General features: G+C 34.2%; 1 protein-coding gene across 4 annotated transcripts; it reads left to right on the top strand.

The window, feature by feature from the left end:
- Nucleotides 1–58: 58 nt before the first annotated feature.
- On the top strand, nt 59–26,766 carry LOC115888843. 4 transcript variants are annotated; one of them, XM_030908701.1, is made up of 7 exons: nt 59–302; nt 356–555; nt 2,606–2,746; nt 16,253–16,407; nt 22,048–22,153; nt 25,236–26,011; nt 26,497–26,766. In XM_030908701.1, exons 1-7 carry the CDS (start codon nt 217–219, stop codon nt 26,533–26,535), a joined length of 1,503 nt encoding a protein of 500 aa, XP_030764561.1. In that variant the 5' UTR covers nt 59–216; the 3' UTR covers nt 26,536–26,766. The 4 variants fall into 4 exon arrangements, with proteins under 4 accessions (XP_030764561.1, XP_030764562.1, XP_030764563.1 ...); XM_030908702.1 differs by having other exon boundaries at nt 61–302; nt 356–549; nt 2,603–2,746; nt 25,236–26,766; XM_030908703.1 differs by having other exon boundaries at nt 61–302; nt 2,606–2,743; nt 25,236–26,766.
- Nucleotides 26,767–26,815: the final 49 nt, after the last annotated feature.

Genomic DNA, 26,815 nt, shown 5'->3' with positions numbered 1-26,815 from the left:
TAATATATTTGGTAATCTGTGGTTTTTATTTGTTTTTGTTTTTTGGTTTTTATATTAACAAATTTTTTAAAAGAAATAATGTTTTTTTGTTGTGGGCTTTTAAAAGTATAATAATGGTTTTTGATGCACCGGTGGAACGAATCGAAACCTAAGATACGTTTTAGTATAAATCAAAATAAATTTTATTTAGATTTGGGATAAAGATCTTAATATATTATGGATAAAATAAAACGTTGTTTGGTTTGTGGAAATAGTGACTACGAAGTGGAAAGAATGCACCAGTTTCCTAGGAATCTTGAACAGTAAATATATGGGTATCCCAAGTATACTGATGTTAAATAATATTGTTTATTAGATCAAAAAAATGGCAGGAATCTTTGGGGATGAAATACATGCCGGGAATTTCACTTAACAGTTATTACATTTGTACTAATCATTTTACGGCCGATTCATATTACAACAATGTTACGGGGAGGCTGTTTCGTCATGCTATTCCCACTTTAAATCCAGCAGTTAATGGTTCGAATGCTGAGAATTTAAATAACACCACCACAGGTAACGATAATTAGTCTTATCTACATTATTTACTTTACTTTTTGTATTTGATAATTTTATTTATAATATATATTGTATAGAGGAAGTTTAACGGAACATACATTTTCTATTGTTTCAGTATCTACACAAAATACCGTATGATTGAATAAAAACGGCGTCAGCGATGGCTATGAAATGACGATCGATGACATTTCCCATATAATTTTACATATAAAATGACAGCAATTTTCATTTCATAGCCATTGCTGACGCCGTTTTTATTCGATCATACAGTAAAAAAATATATTATGCATGAAATGTCCAATGACAGACAACTATCAATTGTCTATAATCTCGCTGGACAGATTATACTTAACTTTAACTGATTTATTTTTCGTTTATTGCTGTTATATGCGTCTGGATATCATAAAGAACTGTATACAGGGTACGGCAATAGTGTGTCGGGTATCTGTAGCTCCTAGACTAAAAAACTTAGGAATTTTATTTAAGTGCAAACATAAAGTATGTACTAGGACTAGGAGGTATTTCAGGAAAATATTTTAAATTCTATAGGGTGGCTCAAAAAAGTGTGAGTGGATTGGGATGATTTTTTTAAATGGAACACCCTGTATTTTATTGCATTTTTAGCTTCCTTTCAGATCACTTTACTTAAGTCCCGTTCTCAGAACTGCGACTGTCGCCAGCGACACGACAAAAGAACCAATCAGATTTGTGCAAAATTCAAACAGCTGTCAATTTTAAATTTAGTACAGCTCCCATTGGTTGTTTGAAGTGTCAATCAGTGTCGCTGTCGACACGACGCAGTTCTGAGAACGGGGCTTTAGTCTTAAGATATGAGTAAATATATTTCGATAGTTTCAGAGATATTAATAAATAAATAAATAAAAAATATATTTTTTTGCCTTTCTTAAAAAAAATATTAAAAATACAAGAATTGTCCTGAAATCAAAACTGTGTTAGATATTTAATTTAGATAGTGTGTTCTTACTTTGCTATAAACGTGGTAATCGTAAATCATACAGGATGTACAAAATTCTAAAAGGCTTCTGATTTATTTCGTATTTTTCGTTTTCGATGATCTCCAACGCAAACATCAAATTTAGACTCATCGCTAAATATGACCTTACTCCAATCATTTTGTGTCCACGATAATTTAGATTTTGCCCAATTATAGCGATTTTTCTTTTTAATTTCTGTCAGTAGCGGTTTTTCTTTGGCCTAAATAAGAATTTGTATCAATAATCTTCAGGTAATTGATTATCCACACAAAATAAAGTTTACCTTGTAAAATCCCAGACCGCATTTATGGATATATTTTCGGCAACATTCTCTTGATATATTTAAACCAGTTACAGTATTTCATTTAATTGTTACTTCGCGAAGAGTGCTTCTTCTCGCAGACTTGCAATATTTTACTAAATTTCGTAAATCTCTCTGAGATACAACTTTTGGCCTTCCCGAACTTTTACCTCTAACGTCTACCTTGATTCGCCGTATTTTTTTATTATATTAAAGACCGTGGTTTTTGGAATACTTAATCATCAGAAATATTTCGAATTGTTTTTCCCGTACTGTATTGACGAATTATAATTTCGCGTAGTTTTGTAAACCTCACTACTCAAACTATCGAGTCACTTACAAGCTGTCAATGCTGAAGTAAACTGTTTGCGACATTTGTGACGTTTATAGCAAAGCCGGCTATGATGATATTAATTATTTAAAAATACTTGTCCCAATACTTGAACAAAATCCGCTACTGTAAATATGGATTGATTTACAAATTGGCTATGTTTATATTTAAAAAATTAAACATATATTTTTCAGTCATTTTGAAAAACGAGGGCAATAATTCCAAAATATGACTTTGTCCCAACATATAGTTGTTAGGGCTCGTAGAAGCTACAAATGTCCGACGCACTTTTGCCGGACCCTGAATATTCTTTCGCTGAGCAGACTATACTTGAAATTTGACTGGTTTATTTGTCATTTGTCGGGGTTACGTGTGTCTGGATATAATGAAAAATAAATGTACAGCGTCATTTACTTTCAGAAGACACTGCCAATGTTCCTGATAGCGACTGTAGTCAGACTTGCCCCTCAGTTTTGGAAGAGGTTTCAAACAATACCACAGACTTACCTAGACCACCCATAGCCAGTCAGCCTCAAACTAGGGTAGATATGATACCAGGTGGTAAGTAAAAAACATTTAAATAAATATTTTATTTTTTATTAAATTAATTTACATACAGGGTTGCCATCAATAGTGCGTCAGGCATCTGTAGCCAGGGGGGTGACAGTGAAATAGGAAAATTGGAAACAGTCATTAGTGTCATTCCTGTCATCTCCTGACGACAAGTATGGCCGCCTAGACAAGGACAACGATGTTTCTGTCTAACTATTGTCTAACTTCACAGTTTAGAATTGACAGATTTGTTCTAGAACAAATCGAACAAATTTCGACGCCATTTTAATTCTCCCCGTTTAGTTTTGTTTTGTAAATTCAATTTGATATTTCGCCTGAAATTTGTAAATATAAAGGTAATAAAGCATATAAAATATATATTACATGAAAAATCCTGGAGAAAAAGACGTTTCTGCAGTACTAGGTATGTTCCATGTATATTAAAAATAGGTAGTAAATAAACACTATTTTCCATGTTTTTTAGATGCAAGAAAATTTTGTTATATGTTTATGATCGGCGATTTTATTGAAAATGGAAACAATTTACAGCAAGGTAAGATCATTTTTAACTATAGCCAATATTAGTTATCTCCAGTATGTGCGATTTATTGTCAATAATACACAATAAATCTGTCTGATACAATCTGATTGTTATCCGATTAAAAGTCTCTTTTTACTTCTTTTGGATTCATAAACCAGGTCTCTTTGGGAATAATGGAGCTTTTTTAACTAGTATATTTATATTTTATACCTATATTGATATTTTTACATTGTTAATTTTAGTATAAAAAATGTGTTTTTCTGTTTTCAGGTTTGGTTTGTTATGGTATAAGGCTCCCGTTTTCATGTTCCTGCCCCCGTTTTCTGTTTCTGAAGGCTGTTAATACGTGTATTTATTTACAAATTACTGTAAGTCATGCTTATACCTTACTAATTTACGTTAAAACTGCATATAATTAAGTAATTGATATAGAAATCATTCAATTCTTTATTTTTTTATATTTATTTAGTCACGTTGTCTCACATTTCAAATAAATATGTTTGAATAAATTTTTATTTTGTTTTATTTATGATAAGAAAGAGTACAAAATACATTTAAACTGAAAGAGGTGCCCGCCATTGAATAACCGGAAACGGAAATAAAAATGAAGCCATCATGTCAACCTGTCAATTGAAAATTAGTTCTCCAGACGACAACGAAGGCTTTCGGTGGCGTATCGTGTTTCCACGATTTAACACAGAGTTGACACTTCTTTCTAGTTAATTATTTTATGTCTGTAGCTCCTAGAATAAAACACTTGGGAATTTCGTTTAAGTCCAAACCTAAAGCTGTGCCTAAAGTATGTACTGGGATGTATTTCAGATAAATATTATAACTTCTATAGCGTGGCTCAAAAAAGTGTGAGGGGATCGGGATGATTTTTATAAATGGAACACATTTTTTGTATCTAGAGTATTTCAAAATTTTTAACGGTTTCGCAGATACTTGCGGTATTATTTCATATCGTCAGTGAAACGTGATAACCGGCTAACTCCATTTTTTACATTAATAAGTTTTTTTACACCATTAGAAAGAGAAAAAAATACTCTGTAAGTAGGCAAAGCAAATACATTTTTCCCATTAAAGAAAATTTGCTATTTTAACTCAATAATATCTGCTAACTCCCAGTGATCTGAAATAGCCACCGAAATGCTGCTATCTCCGTAATTTCCATTACGATCACGCTAAAGCAAACACACGGATTCTTATTCGTATGTTTCTTTAGTACAGTACGTCGATCCAGGGTCGCACTAGGCCAAATGGGCCCGGCTGGGTTTTTTGCGTATTTTTTCGCCTTACGTTTGGTCAATTTTTCCCTATTATATACGGGATGAGTCTTAAATAAGTGCAAATATTTTTAGGGGTAGTATATTTCGACCAAAGAAACACGATTATGAGGTTTTTTGCGCGATTTTTTTTTTTGAAAATTTGGAATTTTAAAAAAAAAAATTGGAATTTATTATAAAGGGGGTCCGCGAAGGCTGGGGGGGGGTCCTCCTAATAGTTATATATGTATAATATAGCCGGTCTGACCCTGCGTTGATCCGGTCTGGTAATACGGGGTATCCGTAAAGGGTAAGGGGAAAAACGAAATTCTCTATATATAGTCTATAAAATAAATAACTTTGAATTTTGACCATTGCCTGGAAACTTATATGGTGAAATTTTGATAAAATAATTTAGTACTCACTAAAAACACGGTACGTCGCTAGTGGTAGGAAAAATAATTTTTAGAGGTTACTAGTTTATTTGGTTGCCTGTGATATGCATATACAGGGTGTTTCCTAATTAATCTAAAAAATAAAAAATCGTTAGAAAACGGCTTAAGGCGGGCTCTTAATAAGTATATTTATTTTTTTCTCGGCAACCGTTTGATGAACAAGAAAAACTCAAAAGATCAATTTTGTTGAAAAAGGATAGCCAGTCAAGAAAAAAATATATTTTCTTCAACAAAGCAGTAGTGTACCATTTATGTTAAGCAAAATATCGATTTTTTTTTTAATTTTTAACACCCTGTAGATCAGAAAGGAAGTACTTTAGACCCAATGGTTATATAAAAATTGTTTTAAGAAGACATGAGGAATTACATCACAATTTTTTAGACTAATTAGAAAAAACCCTGTATATTGTCAACTTGACAATGATTGTTGATACATCAAAAAATACCTTTTCTGTGAAAAAAGCCCGATTTTCGCGGGAAAATTGTTGGTTTTTATTGAATTTGGGCCTGCGTCTGCAAATACCGGTATGTGTTTTAATATTCTATCTATCTAAATTTTAAATATCATAGTCAGAAATAGTTTTATTATTTATTAACTATAAAAATGGTATACTTATAAGTTTTGTCAAATATTGTGATTTACTTTCTACCTTGTAGTCAAAATTTATATTTAATAAACTGTAAAATATATATATATATATATATTCTCTTATGTTTTATTAAAGTTACTCTGATATACTAATATATCAGTGTAACTTTAAAACTAAATCCTTTGAAATCAAATATAAACATAAAAAATATTTACAGTAGAAAAGGCGAAGGCGCTGGGTTAAACGTAGTCTCTACTAAGAACACGGAGGGGCGCTTTGACCCAAAATTTTACTATTAAGTTTCATATCTATCTTAATAGAAGATTATTTTCTTTTATCTATGATTTTGACCGTTATTTTTTACCAACATGGCAAATATAAAATCCCTCTATCAAAAAAGTTGCTGATATTCTTTAAGTTTTCTTTAAATTGAGTGCCTGAACGAATCAGATAGGTAACTCTTTTTACTTACGTGAAATAGAAAAGGAAAATAATAAAACAAGTGACAGTTCTTCCTCTTCTTGCAAAAATCAACACGAAATGGCATAATTGTCAAAAGTAAAATGTCATCAGCTTTTGACATTTCTAAATATCAGACCAATTCCGTCTGTAATAGAACAGCCTCGGTGCGAGATTTATGACGTCACGCTAATTAGATACGGATTAATAAATATGTTGTAGAATACATGGAAAACATAATTATTCCTCGTATTTTTGGTTTGTATTTTAAAAAATGATATAGTTTACATGAAATATACATAATATACAGTTAATAAATATAATATATACCTATTTATAGTAATAAATACTTTGGCAAATAACTATGAACCATACAAATGCAGCAAATGTTTTACAATATACAAATAATGAATAGGTACATAAGATAATGGGTAAAATGTAAAATGTATTTTAAATTTTGGGGTTTGAAAATAGATCTAATTTAACAAAAAACGTTCAATATCTACTAATAGTGATGTATTATTATTTGCATTCACAAAATTTATATGTATATTTTGCAAGTATCAATGTTCGAAAAATTATATTTGCAAATAATACCATATCATAGAAAAAAAGGCGTCAGGGATAGCTATGAAATAAAGATCGCTCTCATTTTATATGTATAATGGTTTTAAAAAAAAACGTTTCGGCTAACATTATAGCCTTCATCAGTGTTGTGTCATATAAAAATATAGTGTCGAATATAATCCAAAAAATTGCATATAAAATATTCACACCAAACCAAACCACATAATGTTTACTGCAATTAATAAACTAATATAAACTTGTCAAAAGATGACCACATATTTTTTTAAAATTATTATTCTTAACACTAAAACTATCTACATTGACTATGGAGTACGATTTCAGCCATAGTCAAATATAAGGAATAATTATGTTAGCGTGGCGTCATAAATCTCGCTCCGAGGCTGTTCTATTAGAGACGGCATTGCGTCAGCATGGTCGCAAGTTGCTAACCTAATAAAATTAACACTAGAAAAGCCCGTGGGAACTGTCAAATTCAAAGTTATTCGTTTCACAGACTATACAAGCAATAATTCATCGGCGTGCTATAAATAGTTTAAATAACATTACTTAGTTTGTACAAGAATTTCCATAATACCTAATCAGTTTTATTTTTTTTTTCAACGTTTTTCCACGTAAATGATACAAAATTTTTATAAGAATTAAAAAAATAAGGAGAGAAAAGTAATAAAAATTTAATAAAATCACGCACTACGTTTTTCAAGCTCGGTCTACTCTTTCTATCCCTATTGTGTCTGAAAAAAATTATGTAACACGAAATATTGAGATTAATTGTTCCTCAGCAAATAAAATTCTTATCTCTATCATATTAACGCATGAAAATACTTCCTACATGTGTACATATTTTTTTGTACCGTTTTTTTGCTCTCCTGTAAAATTAGAAAAAATGGAGTTAGCAGTTAATTATGGATTTCGACAACGAAAATACTTTTTTTAAAAAATTTTATTTTTCACAAAGTATGTTTAACAGATACAATGAATACAATGGTTAAGAACAGAATGACAATTTTAATGCGCTTGGTTATATTTATAAGTTCGGTTTCGCTCGCGTCTTCGTGGGAAAACCATGCTATTTCCTCTCACATAACTCCTCCCTTCTTAAATGGAAATGTGAGGGAGGCGAATCATTTTCAGGATGTTCCTCTCGGGGTTGCTTTTTTCTATCTTCTTTTGTAGATAGACCATGTAATCCAACAAATCATTGCGATGACCAGAATTGTAATGGCAATGCTAGCGAAACTCCATCCTATAGGGTGTATCACTTCATTAAAAGGTTGAAGTAATTTAACTTTTCCTGAAGTTCAGATATTTCATGGATATTTATTGACTTAATATCGATAGGTTGATCTTCTTTTGAGTTTTCTGGTCCAACGTAGATTTTCGGTAAGGTAAAGGGCATTCCTTGAATTATTTCTTATTTATTGATGAATTGATAGCTTGATACATTTACTTCACAGTTCGGTTCGATTTCTATCAGGCTTGGATCGCTGATAAATTTATTTTCTTTTTCATCACCACACTGCTGCTGAATTTTCAATGGTTCTTCAGTAGGTATTGCGACGATATATTTGTTGTTGATTGGTTTTATAATTGGGTTCTTGATGAACGTTTTTACTGTATGGCAGGAGTGGATTTCGGCATCTTTGATTAGTGTCGATATACAGTCGTTGTTTGTTGGCTGAAGTTTATTTTGACAGATATGGATGTCTTCGATAACTGGGCATTCTTCTTCTTCATATTGTAGATGGTTCATGCCAAGTGTAAGGAAAGGTTGATTTGGTAAAATTATCGATTGATTGATGGGAATAGGGAATAGGTGAAATGTATCGAAAATCTCTTTAACGATATTGGAAAATGAACTGCAAATATTATTTTATCCTCTGAATAACTTACTTGAAGGCCAGCTAATTGATAATACGAAATTACATTCTAAACGTTATTATATTTTGCTCACCATATAACTTAGTTAAATACGATACTGAGTAGTACAGCTCGGATGCAGACATCACGGCGCTATGTAAAGTGTTAAGTTTCGCAAACATTAGTGCGTTTTCTATATTATCTAAAAATGTAATTAAATTTTGCAATTTAAAATTATTTGATGTAATGTATTTTGATATTCAAATATTGTGCAGAATTTCTAATTTGTTTTTCCAAATTTTGTATTTTATTTCTTATCATCTTTTGGTTTTCATTAAGGAGAGTTATAGAGTCATTATAACTATTAATGAGTTGCCTTGTTAAAGATATTTGTAGAGATATTTCTTTATGCAAAGAATTTTGATTATTTGATAGTATAGAAATTGCTTTGCCATATTTTTCACCATCTTCGCTATCTAAAGTGCCAAATAACCATTTTGATGTTTTGCCTATAATATTAATTAAACCGCGCTTATTTCGGCGATGAGGTGTAATATTATTTAATTTAGTTTTGGCTGTCAGTATGAAATGTTTCGCATGCGCAAGCATGTTCGGAAAATGAATGTAGTTTGTGGAATGTACTGAGTCATTGTGATATCTATAAATAGAGTCTTCTAAATGATTATAAAATTGTTCAATATTGGATAGCTGGTCATAAATGGGTTGTGTTTGAACGTAATGTAAGAATGTGTGTTTGTGTTCTGTTATTCGCGTCTTGCCTAAATAAAAAGGGAAGCAAAGGAGAGTTTAGAGTGGATATTATAACTTTAGAAAAGGATAGGTTAATGATTAGTGTTAGTATAGCTACATGAAGGTTGAGACGGGTCAACTTCATCTTCGTTTTGTGTGTCCTGTGAAGAAATATTAGTACTATTAAGAGGTCTCTTAATTTGGGACTTATGAATAACTTTATTTTTGTCAGTAATTATTTTGTTGTCTAAGTTTTGTCGGACGGTATGTTTCGTATGTTTGGCTTTTGTTTTACTTCTTGCTGCCATTTTATTTTTAACATAACATTTGGACCCTGGAGAGAAAGTAGGCGGATTTTCGCGTTTCTCATTTCTCTTCCGAATAGTCTTTTTCTTTGAATTATTACTTTGTTCGGTAATTTTATTATAAAGAAGTTTTAATTTTTCTTTTCTATCGGAAATATATTGGTTAACAATAATATCGTCTGTAAGGTCGAAAGGGTCGATAGATTTTAATCGTCCGTGTATAATATCAAACGGTTTTTGTTTAGTAACACTGTGCACAGACGAATTGTAACCTAAAATTGCATATTGCATGGTTTGTTTTATAGTTAAATTTTCGTCTTGAAGTTTTAATACTCTACAATTTTCTAAGAGCGATGAATGAACTCTTTCAATTGGACTATTACTGTTTGAATTACCAGGTGTTGTAAAATGAATAGAAATCTTGTGTAATTTGCAAAAGTCTATTAATAAAGAAGTTTTGAATTCTGTTCCGTTGTCACATGTAATCAATTTTGGGATACCAAAATGTGTTATAAAATTTAAAATCCCTCGTACACTGTCGCGGCTGTACATACCGGTTCTAAAGGGTATGCCTGCGTGTATCGAGAAAATACGTCTATTATTGTTAAAAATTTGGTGTTCTGAATTTGTAAAGTGTCCATGTGGATTGATTCCAGTGGTTCAGAGGGGGTGGCTGTTAAAGAGAATTTTTATTTTTGGCGGATGTCTATCGTATTTTGCCTGTTGACAAATTTCACAATTATTTATGTAATTAATAATATCCTGTTTCATGTTTGGCCAAAATATAATTTTCTTAAATCTAATAGTACTTCGTTAATTCCGCGATGGCACGTTTTCTCGTGGTGGTACTTAATTAATTCATTACGTCGTTCGTCTCTTGTTACATCATTTAACATGGAATTTGATATAGTTAAGTGATAAGAATGGTTCTTAAATGTTCGTTGTAATATTACGCTAATTCTTGGATTTAAATTTACATCTGATTTTTGGATAAAAATGCAATAAGTCTTTTAGGGTCAACGTGTTCTTTGAAGAATTTAATTATGTCGGTTTCTACGTTTTTTGATATATGTACTGTTTTTCTATTTTTATTTTCAAAAGGATTTGATCGAATTACGTAGTAGCGTTCTAAATCGTTTTGTATTATAATTATTTGATTATTGTAGAAATTTACGGGATTCTCCGTTATTGGTACATTAAGAATCGGGTCTTCCGCTGAGGAATGAACAGTCTCGTTGTCACTTACTGGTCTTGCTTCGGGTAATTCTATACCTTTATCTAGTTCAAGGGCGTGTTCTAGCTCTTCTAGTGCGTCCATAGATATTTCTGCTGAACAGTCGTCTAGATATTTTAAAATATCCTCGTCGCTATCTCCCGGGTTTCCAATAATGGACTCATTTTCTACCATATTTATCTCCACTCGAGATAGAGCATCGGCGTTAGTATTAGATTTGCCCTTCTTATATACAATTTCATATGTATATTCCTCTAATTTCAGACGCCACCTTACTAACCTCGAACTCGGTTCCTTTAAATTAAACAACCATTGGAGGGGTTTGTGGTCAGTAACTATCAGGAATTTTCTGCCGAAAAGATATGGCCTGAAATACTTCGTGGCCCAAACAATTGCCAGCAATTCCTTTTCAATCGTGCTGTAGTTTGTTTCAGCTGGATTTAGAGTGCGGGACGCGTAAGCAATAGGAAGATCGTTGCCTACCTTTCCTTGGCTTAACACTGCTCCTATGGCTATGTTGGAGGCGTCGGTGGTCAGCACAAATGGTTTCTCAAAATCTGGGTATTTCAGTATAGGATCGTTACATAAAATCTTTTTACATAGTTCGAAGGTGTCGATGAATTCTGACGTGTGTTCGATTTTTTCTCCTTTTTTCAAACATTTTGTGAAAGGTTTCGTCAGTTTTGCGAAATTTTTGATGAATCGTCTGTAATACCCTAATAACCCAAGGAAGGACTTGATTTCTTTGGCTGTTTTAGGTATTGGGAATCTCGTGATTGCCTCGATTTTCCGGGGATTCGGTTTAACGCCTTCTGGTGTTATGACATGTCCTAGGAATTCTACTTCCTTGCATAAAAATTCGGACTTGTCCAACTGCACCTTGAATTTGGCTTCTCGAAGTTTTTGGAATACAGAGCGGAGGTTTTTTATATGTTCTTCTAAAGTGGTGCTAAAAATAATGATGTCGTCCATGTATACTAGACAAACTTTATGTTGCAGGTCACGTAGTACATGGTCCATAACTCGCTGAAAAGTTGCGGGGGCGTTTTTGAGCCCGAACGGCATTCTCAAGTACTCATAATGCCCGTTCTCTACATTAAACGCAGTTTTTTCAATGGAGTTAGGGTGCATCTCAATTTGATGGAACCCTGATGCCAGGTCTAGCGTTGAGAAATATTGGCAACGTCCAAGTTTGTCTAAGATATCGTTGATATTCGGCAACGGATATCGATCGTCTATGGTCTTCTCATTGATTTTCCGATAGTCAACGACTATTCTCCACTTTTGTCTTCCGCTCGCGTCGAGTTTCTTTGGAACAATCCAAATAGGGCTGCTCCATGGACTTTGACTCGGTCTTATGATGCCATCTTCTAACATTTTATTTATTTGCTTCTGTACTTCTTGCTTATGAACAAAAGGATAACGATATGTTTTTGAGTGAGCCGGAATTTCGTCGGAAGTTTTTATTTCATGTTTAATTTTATTGGTGAAAGTTAGTTTTTGATTTTCTTCATGGAATATATCGGAAAAATCCTTACAAAGTGATGTTAACAATTGCTTTTCTTCGGTATTTAAATGTTCAGTTCGAATTAAATTTGCAATATTTAAATTCTTATTTAATTCAGATTTTGGCAAAAATGTTTCGATATTAAAAAATTCAAAGTTCTCTTTCCGCGAATCGGGGAATGGTATCACTTTCACAGGTTCTGAAAATGATATCATCAGATGTTCGTTAGTTCTATTGAAAACTTCAGTTTTCGCATAGCCTCGAACAGCTGTTGTCAATGTTTCAGGGAAATGCAGGTGGTTGATATATGACTCCGGAATTATTATGTCACCTTCGTAGACGTTCACGGGAATTTTCACAGATGCGATCTCATAGCTATTGACCGATACATCGTGAGAAATATTTTCCGTTTTATTAAAATGTAATGGAATTTTAAGAATGTCATTTACTAGGAAATTATTTTTTAAATCAATAAAAAGTTTTAATTTTTTCAATTGATCTAAACCCAAAATTCCATCAAAAAATGAATGAAAATCGAAAAGTGTAAATGTAATTGTCTCGTTAATTTTTAATTCTGAAAAGGCAGGTATATTCGCTTTAAATCGAACCAATTTTTCTCCAATACCTGTCTTAATCAGGGTTTCCTGTTGGAAAATTTCATTAGGAAAATATTTTTCAGCAATTATGGGTCTTAATATTGATTGAGAGCAACCGTATCAATAAGTAATTTTATTGGTGGATTATTGATTTTAATATATGGTAAATTACTATTGATTTCGGTATGCATTTCAGTTAAAGTTATGTTTGGTTCTGGCTTGGGCCAGGATCCTGAAAAATTTCCGGTGTTTTTGTCATAAGAATTATCAAAGGTTTCAAAATTTTGATTATTTTGTGAGCCATCATCGGTATAAAATTGTTCGTAATTATCAGTTTCGTATTGTTCTATGTTGTCGGTCTCATCAAAGGGTAAATCAGTTGGGTTATCGATGTTCGATTGATTATCGATTTGAATAACTCCTGCGAAATAAAATTTCGCGGACCTGTAGGTTTAAAGAAATTAGAAACTGGGCGTCTAAGGCTTGGGATTCGAGACGTGGTCGACATAGGTTCCACTTTATCTAAAGGTTTCTGACCTGTGGGTTTGAATACATCTTTTGAGGGCCAAATACTTGTCTGTTGGTCGGGTAATGTCTAGGCACATATTGTGTCTGAATGTTTATGGGTTGAGAAGGAAAATTGGGGGTCCTTGATTTAAAAATTGACTGGGGATTTGATTACGGTTCTGGTTTTGAGGTGGGGGAATCTTGGAGACTGGTTTTGGAAATTTGTCGGATAATTATATTGTGGATTAGATTGATTAGACTGATGAGCTCTTTGTGTGAAATATGGATGAGGTGTGGTTGGTATGGGTGTGTGTGGTTTTATGTTATTAAAAGTGGACTGGGGTTGTTTAAATAAATTTTGAGTGTACTGAAAATTTTCTTCTTCGGTTATGATTGTGAGAGCACTTTCGAGATTTTCGGGGCTTCTTAGTCGTGTTATGCTTTGTAAAGGTCCAGGGAGGTTACGAATAAAAGTTCTTAGGGCTATTTGCTCGTATTGCTTTTGATAAATTGTTTTGGTCGAAATCGGCATTTCAGTCAGAGGAAGACTGTTTAATTTTTGAGCTAATTGACTACGTAATATTTGCAATCTCTTAGCAAAATCCAAAGATGTTTCTCCTTTATTTGGCTTAGCCATAAAAAGATCTTGTTCTAAACATTCTAAGCTTCTATTGTCGCCAAAACAGGCTTGCAATGCATCTTTGATTTTTTGCCAAGTATCTAGTTCTGATCGGCAACCTACTAATAGTTGAGCTCTACCGACTAACTTAGTTTGTATTACTCTAATTAAATAATTTATCATAATCGCTCTCTAGAATTACCAAAAGTTGTAAAGAGAAAGTCGCATGCAGAAATAAACTGTGTAAGGTAATAGAATTTCCGTCAAAATTAGGAATAATGTCTACATACATTTTAAGCATTTGCAGATTATTTTGTGTTTGAGCTTGGCTTTGATTTTCCATCTTATTTGATTTTAAAACTAGTTTATTAGAAAATTCGTTCGTCAAATCGTCAATATTCATAAAAGAATAAAAATTAAAATAAAATAAAATAGAGAAATTACGATAGCAAAATATAATATAGGTAAAATATGTATTCGTATATTTAAATAACTAAAAATAAAAAATCGTTTTTGTTTTCTTAAGTAGCTAAATTCACCTTAACTTAAAAAATAAAAGAGATTTCCTAAACAGGGAAAGTAAAAGAAATTGACAAAAGGACTTGGCACTTACCGACTCAACGGGGTGACAAACCAATTTGGACTCTGCTCTGGTATTCGGCTTTCGATGTCTCACTCCTTTACACTACCGAAAATCGGACTCGATGCCGTGGCTTTCCAGAAGTGTTTGTTCGGATCGGCACTAGGGATTAAATCCGCGTTTTTCGCGATAATCAATTCAATGATTTTTGTTGCGACAAACTGCACCAATCCTACCGACTGCGCCAATTATGGATTTCGACAACGAAAATACTTTTTTAAAAAATTTTATTTTTCACAAAGTATGTTTAACAGATACAATGAATACAATGGTTAAGAACAGAATGACAATTTTAATGCGCTTGGTTATATTTATAAGTTCGGTTTCGCTCGCGTCTTCGTGGGAAAACCATGCTATTTCCTCTCACATAACTAGTTTATCACATTTCACTGACGATATGGCTCTTTTAACAGTAAGATCCTGTATTTTTATTAGTCCTTTAAATTCTAGTATTGAATATTAATCGAACATGTCTCCATAGCGCAGTACGTAGAGTTTCCGACCACGAACCGATGATTCAGAGTTCGAATCCGGGTCAGGGCAAAGACTTTTTTATTTTATTTTCGTTTATATTCTCGCTCAAATATTCCCGATTATATTCCCGCTCAAATATATGAAATGAACAAAATTCTTACAGCTTTAGTGTATATTAATATTAATTAATATTTATTAATATACACTAAAGCTGTGGTAAAAAAATGGTAAAAGCGTTTTTCGGCCCGCTCAAATATATGAAATGAACAAAATTCTTACAGCTTTAGTGTATATTAATAAATATTAATTAATATTAATGTGTATATTAATAAATATTAATTAATATTAATATACACTAAAGCTGTAAGAATTTTGTTCATTTCATATATTTGAGCGGGCCGAAAAACGCTCTTTACCATCTTTTGACGGGAGATACACTAATATCTCACCGACACTTTACGACATCGTCTGTTGATATAGAAGAAGTTTTGCTTGCCGTATCGGTGAGAACCAGCCCCTGGACAGCCCACCTGATGAAGGGTAGGCCCAGAAACCGGTTGTGGGAGTGGAGCTTGGTTCCCCCCTTTACGACAAGCAAAACAATTTTCTTTTTACTTTTTATTTTTTTAATTTTTTCTCTACTTTCGATTTTAGAAAAAAATACACAGCTAAAGGCAAGAAAAATATTATATAATTTATTATTAATTATATTATTAATATATATATATATATATATAGATATATATATATATATATATATATATATATATATATATATATATATATATATATATATATATATATATATATATATATATATATATATATATAGGATCTTCTTTCGATGCGCAGTAGTGAACGCAGCGGGTATCGGCAGTCTGTAAGGCCAACTGGCAGTAAGCGCTATTAAAAATAAAAAGTGAAAAAAAAGTAAACATAAAAGCCAATTAATGGCGTCTAGGGCTTGACCTCGCTAAAATTATAATCGTTTGTCATTCCCCAGTCGTCTTTAACACCGATTTTTTTTTATCGTGAGGTATATTTGGTTTTTTGTTACGAATTTTACGTTATTAGTAAATTCTTTCTGGATATATGTATTTACGATTTTTTTTTAATTTGAAATGATAGTGCCACGTCAAGTATGTAGCATGCCATATTGCGATGGAAAGGATCCTGATGGATGTAAAGTGGCCACGGTTTACTTTCCCAGAGATCCAGCGTTGAAGCAAAAATGGCTCGAGTATCTGTATCCTAAACCTCTGCCAATTGAGCCTTATTCCAGGGTAAGTTTCGACAAAAATATTTTTAATATACAGGGCGGTTCGAACTGCGTATTCCGGAAACTTCGGCAGCATATTCTGCAGATCAAAATAAGTAAAAAAGTTCGTATAAGTATATGTCCGAAAATGCTTAGTTTCGGAGATACAGGGTGTAGAAGTTTCATATTTATTTCGATTTTTTCCAAATAATTTCTTAACTAACGTCAATATTTAGATGAAAATTGGTGTCTGGGAGTTTTTTGACATGAGAAATTTGATTTTGATGTCAATATGACTCATACTTGTAGAGGGCGCCACTTACATATTTTTTAACTGGTTTGAAGAGTAATAACTTTTTGTTCGTACCTGTATAAAACTACTGAGTAAAAAATATACATTCACGACTTTTATTACGTAATAAAGGTCTCTTGGAAAAAATCACTACGAGTAATGGTTCTCGATATATTTGGAATCCAAATTATTCAAATTCAAATTCATTTATTGGTGTTGCCATACAATAGTATTTACACAGGTCAGTAAAAATATAATAAAAAAAGAAAAAAATCAAGCTTAAAAACATAAATAAGTTACTAGTACTAAGTTAAAAATAATAATAAAATTATATAAGGATTCTTGCCACTTAACTGCTAATATAGAAATTTAATTCTACGCTGTCTTTGTCATAATGCGGATCAACCTGCTCTCACTACCGGTTTCGGAGCCCTACTCCATCATCGGGTGAGCTTGAGAGATCCACAAAATGACAACCACAGCGCAGAGAAAGTTAATTCCGACTTGTCGGAAAGTATCGGTTAGATATTAAGTCCCGAACGGGAGATAGCGGCCTGCGTGCAATGGTAGTACTTTCGTACCACCGAGGCGCAACTATCGATAGTAAAAGGATGGTAAAAGGCTTTTTTTCAGGCAAGCCAAATTATAAAATAGAAAACAAATTTCTTGCAGTAGAGGTATATAATAAAATTATATAAGGATTCTTGCCACTTAACTGCTAATATAGAAATTTAATTCTACGCTGTGTTTGTCATAATGCGGATCAACCTGCTCTCACTACCGGTTCCGCAGGCCGCTATTTCCCGTTCGGGACTTAATATCTAACCGATACTTTCCGAAGTCGGAATTAACTATCTCTGCGCTGTGGTTGTCATTTTGTGGATCTCCCAAGCTCACCTGATGATGGAGTAGGGCTCCGAAACCGGTAGTGAGAGCAGGTTGATCCGCATTATGACAAACAGCGTAGAATTAAATTTCTATATTAGCACTTAAGTGGCAAGAATCCTTATATAATTTTATTATATACCTCTACTGCAAGAAATTTGTTTTCTATGTTAAAAATAATTGTATATAGACATTAAAACACTAAAGAGAATAATGGCATCAACAATTAACATAAAAACATTAGAATCTAATATTTAAAAATTCCTGGAAGGAATAACAGGAATACCGCATAGGCAGGCCCCTAACCTCAGTCTTAAACCGCAAGAGGGGCATGTCGGCAATTTCCTTAGGTAATTTATTATACAGGGTGGCCCATCGAAAACGTTCAGCAAGGCATAACGGCCAGGGTATTTTTTTTTTTCAGAAAATTCAAAAACACGTCAATTTTGTTTGTGAGGGGGACAACTTTTGCCCCAAAAATGATTGCAAAATCTTCAACCCTCTAAGCGGGGGTGTCATCCCCATTTTTTTTCAAATGGGAAGGGGGGTCAAGTGGTACCGCAATGAAAAGAGCTTTCTATTCTCTATACTTTCCCGCTTCGTTTTTGAAAATCGGTCGAGTCATTGAGAAAATATGAATGATTGAAATTTGAAAATTTTATTTAAACATTTATCAGAGTAACGATAAGGATAAATTCCTTCGACCAATTTGCAGTTTTTTCTTATTATTTCTAGATGTTTACGCATTTTTTCCCTTGCCAGAAGGTTGAACGATCAGGTGCGGTAGTTGCTAGATAGCTATTCTGTGACTTGTGCGTTGAAGCGGTTGAAGTTCTTTTCAATATCGTTAAACTTTTTAACAATTATGGAGTACTGACTTCCAGAAAGAGTGGAAATAATCGAACTTTATTTTAAAAATAATGAATGTGGCAATCGGGCTGCGCAGATATTCAATGAACGCCATCCTGACAAACACCTTTATGGCAAAATTGTTCGCGAGTTAGTAGCAAAATTTCGCGAAACTGGTTCCGTTATGAATAAAAAGAGGCAGAGGGAAAGTCCTGTAGTAAATGAAGCTATGGAGGTATTCGTATTGGGCCAAGTTGCCATGGATAGTACGCTGAGTACAAGAAAATTAGCCAATGAGACCGGCGTGAATCGTACAAGTGTCCAAAGGATATTAAAAAAACACAAGTTCCACCCGTACAAAATTCAGTTGGTACAAGAACTCAACGAAGACGATTTTGATCGTCGTTTGCAAATTTTGTGAAACTATGAGTGAACGAGTGGTGAATGATAATAATTTCCTATTTTATGTGTGTTTTTCGGATGAGTGTACTTTCTTTTTGAACGGTGTAGTTAATCGGCACAACTGTCGATACTGGGCTCAGGACAACCCCAGGGTTTTTCACAAGGTGCACACCCAAAACCCTCAGAAATTGAACGTGTGGGCTGGTATTTTTGGAAATTCTATTGTAGGTCCTTTTTTTCTTCCTGGAAATCTAACAGGTGATATGGACTTGGATTTACTGGAAAATACCATCGACCCAGCCCTAACTGACATCATAGAGAACAATCCTGGATACGTTGAAGCGGAACTGATATTTAAAACAAGACGGTGCGCCTCCACATTACTCTCAAAATGTGCGTAATTATTTAAACAATAACTTTCCCGGTCGGTGGATAGGACAAAGGGGTGCAGTTGAGTGGCCTCCCCGGTCACCCGACTTCAACTCGAGGTCAACTCCTTTAGACTTTTTTCTATGGGGACACATAAAATGTAAAGTGTATAGCACTCCACCCGCCTCATAGGAAGAGCTGCGAAGACGAATTATTGATGTTTGTCGCGAAGTGACCCCGCAAGTTCTTCAGAATGTTCGAGAACGGTTTGAAAATAATTTGTATTACTGTATGTAGGTTGGCGGGCAACATTTTCAGCATTTTCTTCATTAATTAGGTAAGTTTTTTTTTAATTAATTCAATTTATGCGTTTTTTTGCAAAAAATACTTTCCAAATTTCAATCCTTCATATTTTCAAAATGACTCGACCGATTTTTAAAAACGAAGCGGGGAAATATAGAGAATAGAAAGCCCTTTCCATTGCGGCGCCACTTGATCCCCCTTCCCATTTGAAAAAAGTTGGTTCCCATTTGAAAAAAGAGGCGTTGAAGATTTTGCAATCATTTTTAGGGCAAAAGTTGTCCTCCTCACAAACAAAATTGACGTGTTTTTGGATTTTTTGAAAAAACAAATACCCTGGCCGTTATGCCTTGCGGAACGTTTTCGATGGGCCACCCTGTAGAATGTAATTGCCAGGCACCCAGGTCCATCTTGGCACTTAGTCAATCGGTAGTAGATTGGCACAAGCCTATCCCTACCCCTTGTCTCATGGTGATGGACTTCTCCATGGACCCTATAAAGGTCTCGGTTCTTTTTTACATAAAGGAGATTTTCCATTATATAAATTTTCCATTATATAAACTGACGGAACAGTCAACACACCCACACCCCTGAATGCCTCTCCACAGTCGGCCCAATAGCCAAGCTCAGTCAAGACTCGCACAGCCGCCCTTTGCAAGCCGAAGATCCTCTGTAGTTGGGCTGTAGGTCCCCAGGCGAGAATAGCATAGGACAAGATCGAGTGGAACAAAGCAAAGTATGCAGTCCTCAGTACAGGCCCGGAAACACTTCCTGAAAGGCCATCAACATGTTCATGCCACCGAAGCAGAGGATCAATCTGCACTCCCAGAAACCTAATACCACAGATTATACAGATTATAATCTTTGTTTTTTCTTTATTGCTTTTCGTGGTTCCAATTTTCGGAATCGGGCACTAGTTAGGTTACTAGTTTGCGCACATAGCACGCCCACTTATGGCCTCTAAAATTGTGCATAGCGCCTGACCGGCACAGTTATTAGAGAGATATAGGAAAACCGAATAGCGTCATGCAGTATTTACGCTACCTTATCATGGTTACGATATGCGCGAGTCAATTTTTAACGCAACACCCGCTAATAACGTTACCGCCTGACTGTAATTTGCGGATCAATTACACCAAGCGCTATTTCTAAATAACGTTTAAAAATTGCTTAAATGGGCACGTGCGGGTATTTGACAACCGGGGCCGGCCGCGCCGGCGAGATCTTTTATTTTAGGTTATGTTTGAATTGTTTTGAATTATTACTTTAGTTTTATTCGGTAATTTGATATTTAAGTTGCTGGGATTAGTTTTAATTAACTATAAAGAGGCTTAGGTTTACAGCAGATGACGACTTAGCCCTTCTAAGAGAATTTGTTGCTTGTTGCTCTAAAACCCACTGGCAGACGTTGAACAATGAAGCACTGGAAATAAGCACTTTAGCCCTTTAGTTTTAAAATACCTAGTAAACAAAACAATTTCAATGTTTTAAATTCAAAGTTAGGTTAAGTTTAAATAGCGGACGCGACGCGAACAGAATTCTTTCCGATCCGATAACTATAAATGAAGAGAGTTAATACCACCTCACGTAAAGGAAATAACACCTGGCCTTATTAACGTCCATGCACGCTATTCGGTTTAGCGATATCTCCCTATTACGCTGTTTATTGTTATTTTACGCGAGTTTATTTTTACGCACAGAAAATTTTACTCGTTTGCACATCGTCATAAAAAACAATTTTCGTACCACGAATTAGGGATAAGATTTTTATCTGTATACATATAGTATACCTAATCTGTGCTAATACTCTGGACATCTGTGTTTGCTGTTTCTAAGTCCCTAAGAGAGAAAATCATCCTATTGGTTTTGTCAGGATTCAGGAGCATCCTATTGGCACAAAATCATACCTCACTACCTCACTCCCCTCCATGGGACCCTCCAATGAGTCAGATGAATACCTCTCATCATTGGCATAAATTAAACATATTAACTAAATAGATATTAGACTGAAATCATAAATTTGAAATGTTTTTGTGCAAACGGTTCAACAGAAACTGTTTTTTCATTATTTTTTCGAAGAAAAATTTATGATTATTTTTAAAAAAATGAAAAATTCCCAAATTAATAATTTCAGTCAAATAACTACAATACGTCTACTGGGTCTGTGTCTATGAAAGGAATGCGGACAAAAACATTTAAATAAACAGCAATATATTTTATACGTCGACTTGACGGGTACGTCACCGCAAATCGCTCCGCCCACTCATTTTATTGGCTACTTGCAAATTTGTCGAATTTTTATTGATGGGACGCGTCGTCTAATTTTTTACGAAAAACATTCAGAGAATATCGTTTCCCCCCTCTCATGGATACCCCGTAGTTATAGAACGGACAGACGTACTGTACCTACTCAACATGTTATTTATGTATTTTTTTTTTGTTTTTTTTATAAAAACGTTGCTGTTTTCACAAACCTAAATTACTTTTCAGACGCCTCTCAGGCTAGCCCCTTTTTTGGCTGGCCGTTTATCGTAATCTTCCCAGACTTTAAAAACTGTCTTGCTTTAGGTGTGTCTTCGTCATTTTGAACCGGGAGATGTGGAATGGGTTACTAGCTGCACAGTTGTGGAAGACAAATTGGTGCCTTCTTCAAAGTTTCCCCGAATAGTCAAAGGTATATTTTATTTACTATACAGGGTGCTACAAATTCGGGGTACGAGCATTGGTATCTCAGTAGCCGTAATAGATACGAACTTGGTCAAATTGGGGCATAGTTGCGCTTTGAGATGTTCGCCAAGATGCCATCAAAAAAGTTTTAAAAATTTCACGGATTGCTTAGTTTTTTGGAAAAAAAACAGATTTTTTTGAAAATCAATTCAAAAATCAAAAAACTAATTGCACATTCTCATAGCCACTTTATTAGGGCTATCTGGTAGTATTTTTATATTTTCAAATTAGCTGATAATTTGTGAGATACACAGGCCAACTTAATTTTTTTAAATACGGACCTGCATTTTTTATTTCAGGTTTTGAAAGAACTCGGTCTCCTGAGTACAATGATATGCCACACTTAATTTTTTTGTAGATATAATATTATGTACCTTTACAAAATTTCGTTATAGCTGAAATAGTTCTAATGGGCTCTTTCACAAAAAATAAAATACCCAATTCAAGGACAAAATCTGAAATAGAAGACTATTTTCAGCATATTTATCCAAAAAAAAATAGTTCCATGACATTGAATAATTTTTTTATAGGCCCTCAAAATTGCTTTAATTTGAAATAATTTTAAAGTGCCAATTGATGACGTATGAAAAATACGCCCAATCACATTGCAGAACCGTGCTCGTGCGCCAGCCAACAACTGGCAACATTGCGATTTGATTTGACCAGCACCACCTCAACTCAAGGCCAATCAACATGATATGGGCAAGGCAAATATGGCGGCGAAGGCACCGCATTATTAAATTGTTTACCTTTAACCTGAAAAGCCGGTATTGGTTTCTCGTTCCGATTGCATACCAGAAATAATTAATTATCTTTAGTTTGTTGTGCTTTTGCAACACGTTTGTTTAGTTCTTAGTGTTCAGTGCATGGTGTGATCAGAAAATTGTGATAAAATAACAGTGTAATAAAAATCCAAACCAGACATTCCACATAGAGAACTTCAAACTTTTGTGCTTGTCGTACTCCTCTATTATTAATTATTTTAAGGTAAGAACTAGAAATATTTATCAAGATATTACACCTAAATGAGTAAAAAGCCTTCGCCGCCAGTCTGCATAGTACTTTATAATGGTTACTTACAATAATCAAAAGATAGGTATTAAAGGGTAGGTATTAACATTTTATTATAGCATGCCTTTTACATGCTCTGTTCCATATTGTCACGGGAATTATAGAGGGGGTTCCAAGGTTTCTGCTTTTATATTCCCCAAAAATAACGAGCTTCGTAAAAAATGGTTCACAGCTATTAAAAGAGATAATTTCACTCCTACTAGTAGTTCTCGGGTAAGAAGTGCATTAAATATGCCTCAAAAAGGCCAAAGGCCAAAGCCTCTGTTACCCTAGCGAGGATGTAGTTATGGCTACTGCTTACACTTACCTCACTATAAATAAAATATAGGAAGAAGAATCAAGCTTTTTACATCAAAAAGATCACAGAAAGATATTGACAACATTGACATTTGAAAATATAAATGGCCTGGATGTAAGTCTTTATTAGGTCACAATTGCCCCTCACATACGTCAGAATTTATTATTAAATCCATCTTGTTTAGAGTATCCAATATTTTACTGAAGAACTATGCAAAAAAAAGGAATGCCGTCTTTACCACAAAAACAATGCCCTATGTAAAGAGAAAGAGTAAAGAAAACTAAGCTAAGCGTAAGTTTTACTTACGAACCCCCAAAAAGGTATTTAGTTTTTTTTTCTATATAAAATCTTGAAACACATATTATATTCTTTATTTATCCTCACCTATTATAGTTTAAATTTATTCCCATTTGTGTAATGCTGCAAAACATAGAAAAAATATTCCATATTTTTTTACCCAAGCCAGTGTAGTTTATAATTCCAATAGCATTTACCAAGGCTTTTACTAAGACAAGTAACTTCCTATACTGTCCATAATAGTATATATTTATCAAATGTTCAGTAAATTCTAAACTATGGTAGGTAAGTGTTTGCAATTGAATATTTAGTTTATATTGCTATTTTCTGTCATATATTTCTGGTTATTTCTTTTTCCGATGATTTTGAACACCCTATATATGCTACCTCAAGTTTGAATATTTTAACACTACCTATTTTCTGAGAAAGCAGATCTTTTTATAAAAAGTAACTAACTGATGTTTTCATAAAAGTAATAATACAAAAAATGCCATTCTTATGTGGAGAACTTTAGACTCCCGGTATATTAAAAAATTGAAGAATGTCTATTTGGAAATAAAACAGGTTTTTAAATACGCGCCAAATAAAGAACTTCTATCTCCGCCATATTGGAAAAGGTTGAATGGCCTTGTGTGGAGGTGGTGGTGGGTCAGCATGGTGGCTTGGCCGCGGCCGTGTTGCCGCTTTTCAACATGCCTGGTGTGACGTATTAAAAATAAAGTGCGGATATTTATTCTGGGCTTTTTTGTTTTTATTTATTTTCTTAAGAACGACTTCAAATTTTTCAAAAGTGAGATAGCAAAAAATTCTAGAATTAATTGCTTTATTCGATTATACTAATTCCAAAATATAGTGAAAGAGCCCATTATGACGCCCCTAGCAAAACCGGTACGTAAAACTATGCTCGCTACCATAGTTGAACTCATCTAAAAAGTTTTTTAGCTGGAATAATGAATTATAATACATAATACTAAAATATATAGATATAGATAAGTATCACAATATTTACTTTTGTATTTTTAGAATTTTCACAAATTATACTTCCTAATACTTTTAGAATAATTGTATAACTAATTTTTCGTATACTCGCTATTTAAACCCGTGTATTTGTAAGTACTAGTTGTTTACGATATTCTCCGATGGTGGCAGCACCTGCGGAGAATGTACCAAGCCTATACTTACTACGAGTATTAGTCCTAACTAGTGTCGGATAGACTTAACTATTTTTTACGGCCGAAATCCAAACTTCTTACTAGTTTATTAGAAATTTTTACTACTTTTGCTATGTTTTATCATAATCAAACTCTCGATTGCGCCATGCTGTCACTTATTATTTTATATCCTTTATTTTCTTTTACGTTAGGAGCAGTACCGATTCCGTACTTATGCGTCCACCTTCAACAAAACGGCGCTCATCCACAACAGCTAGATATCCCAATAAATAACGCCGATTCAACCTGCCAACTTCTTAGCTACGTAATAGTAAACGAGGACTACTTTATAGATTTGGAAGACGCCTACCAGAAACTAGAACGCGCAGAACTCGACCCGTGCTGGTTTAAAATCAAAGAATCCCGCTACATTTACTTGTTCTATTTGGATCCCGACCCAAAACCTTCCCTAAAATTCGCAGTGCATTTCGCCGACGACTTAACACTATCTCTGAAGCTGGACGACATGTTCGTTGGCGAACTTCAATGTCGAAACCAGACGAAAATACAGTTCCCGGTCAAGGTGCAGGATTTAAAAACGTTTTCTGTCATTTTTAAAGAGATTGAGTTCTATTTGAAAAACGTGGCGCAATTTAAAAACGTGACAAACGGAAATTCTGACAGTACGTCTAGTCAGACGAAATTTCAAGAGCGTCACGTGAAAATTACGGACAACGTTTGCAAGTCCTGTTTGAAGGACGTTGACGTGTACGTGAGATGCGTCAAATGTCAGAACGAGTTTCATCCGGGTTGTCTGGCCGTTAAAGGGTTGGATGACTGCGATAAGTGTAGGGAAACCTTTAGTAGGCTCAGCGAACAACGTGCTAGTAGTCGCAATGACACTAGCGGGGCAGCCGATAGCGAGTACATGGTTATTAAAGTAGAGGAGGAGGATAATCTCTTTGAAGAGAGTTATAATTTGATGGAGGAAAAAATAAATAGTCTGACATTCAGTTCAGTAAAATGAATTAGGACGTTTGTTTTACGTACCGACGCGACGTACTGATTCCGTACTTATGCGTCCAACTTCAACAAAACGGCGCCGTTCCACAACAGCTAGATATCCCAATAAATAACGCAGATTCAACCTGCCAACTTCTTAGCTACGTAATAGTAAACGAGGACTACTTTATAGATTTGGAAGACGCCTACCAAAAACTAGAACGCGCAGAACTCGACCCGTGCTGGTTTAAAATCACAGAATCCCGCTACATTTACTTCTTCTATTTGGATCCCGACCCAAAACCTTCCCTAAAATTCGCAGTGCATTTCGCAGACGACTTAACACTATCCCTTAAGCTGGACGACATGTTCGTTGGCGAACTTCAGTGTCGAAACCAGACGAAAATACAGTTCCCGGTCAAGGTGCAAGATTTAAATAATCTCTTTGAAGAGAATTATAATTTGATGGAGGAAAAAATAAATAGTCTGACATTCAGTTCAGTAAAATGAATTAGGACGTTTGTTTTACGTACCGACGCGACGTACTGATTCCGTACTTATACGTCAAACTTCAACAAAACGGCGCCGTTCCACAACAGCTAGATATCCCAATAAATAACGCAGATTCAACCTGCCAACTTCTTAGCTACGTAATAGTAAACGAGGACTACTTCATAGATTTGGAAGACGCCTATCAAAAACTAGAACGCGCAGAACTCGACCCGTGCTGGTTTAAAATCAAAGAATCCCGCTACATTTACTTGTTCTATTTGGATCCCGACCCAAAACC

Source organism: Sitophilus oryzae, unplaced genomic scaffold (genome assembly GCF_002938485.1).
Source record: "Sitophilus oryzae breed Bouriz unplaced genomic scaffold, Soryzae_2.0 scaffold_808_pilon_pilon, whole genome shotgun sequence".
Taxonomy (NCBI): Eukaryota; Metazoa; Arthropoda; class Insecta; order Coleoptera; family Curculionidae; genus Sitophilus; species Sitophilus oryzae.
The sequence above is the reverse complement of the archived record's forward strand: the minus strand, read 5'-3'. Positions and strand labels throughout refer to the sequence as shown.

Coding starts and splice junctions, on each gene's coding strand:
- LOC115888843 (XM_030908701.1), top strand. CDS start 217: ATGGATAAAATAAAACGTTGTTTGGTTTGTGGAAATAGTGACTACGAA. Junction 22,154..25,235: donor GTTTCCCCGAATAGTCAAAG/GTATATTTTATT, acceptor CTTTTACGTTAG/GAGCAGTACCGATTCCGTAC. Junction 26,012..26,496: donor AGAGTTATAATTTGATGGAG/GAAAAAATAAAT, acceptor AATTTGATGGAG/GAAAAAATAAATAGTCTGAC.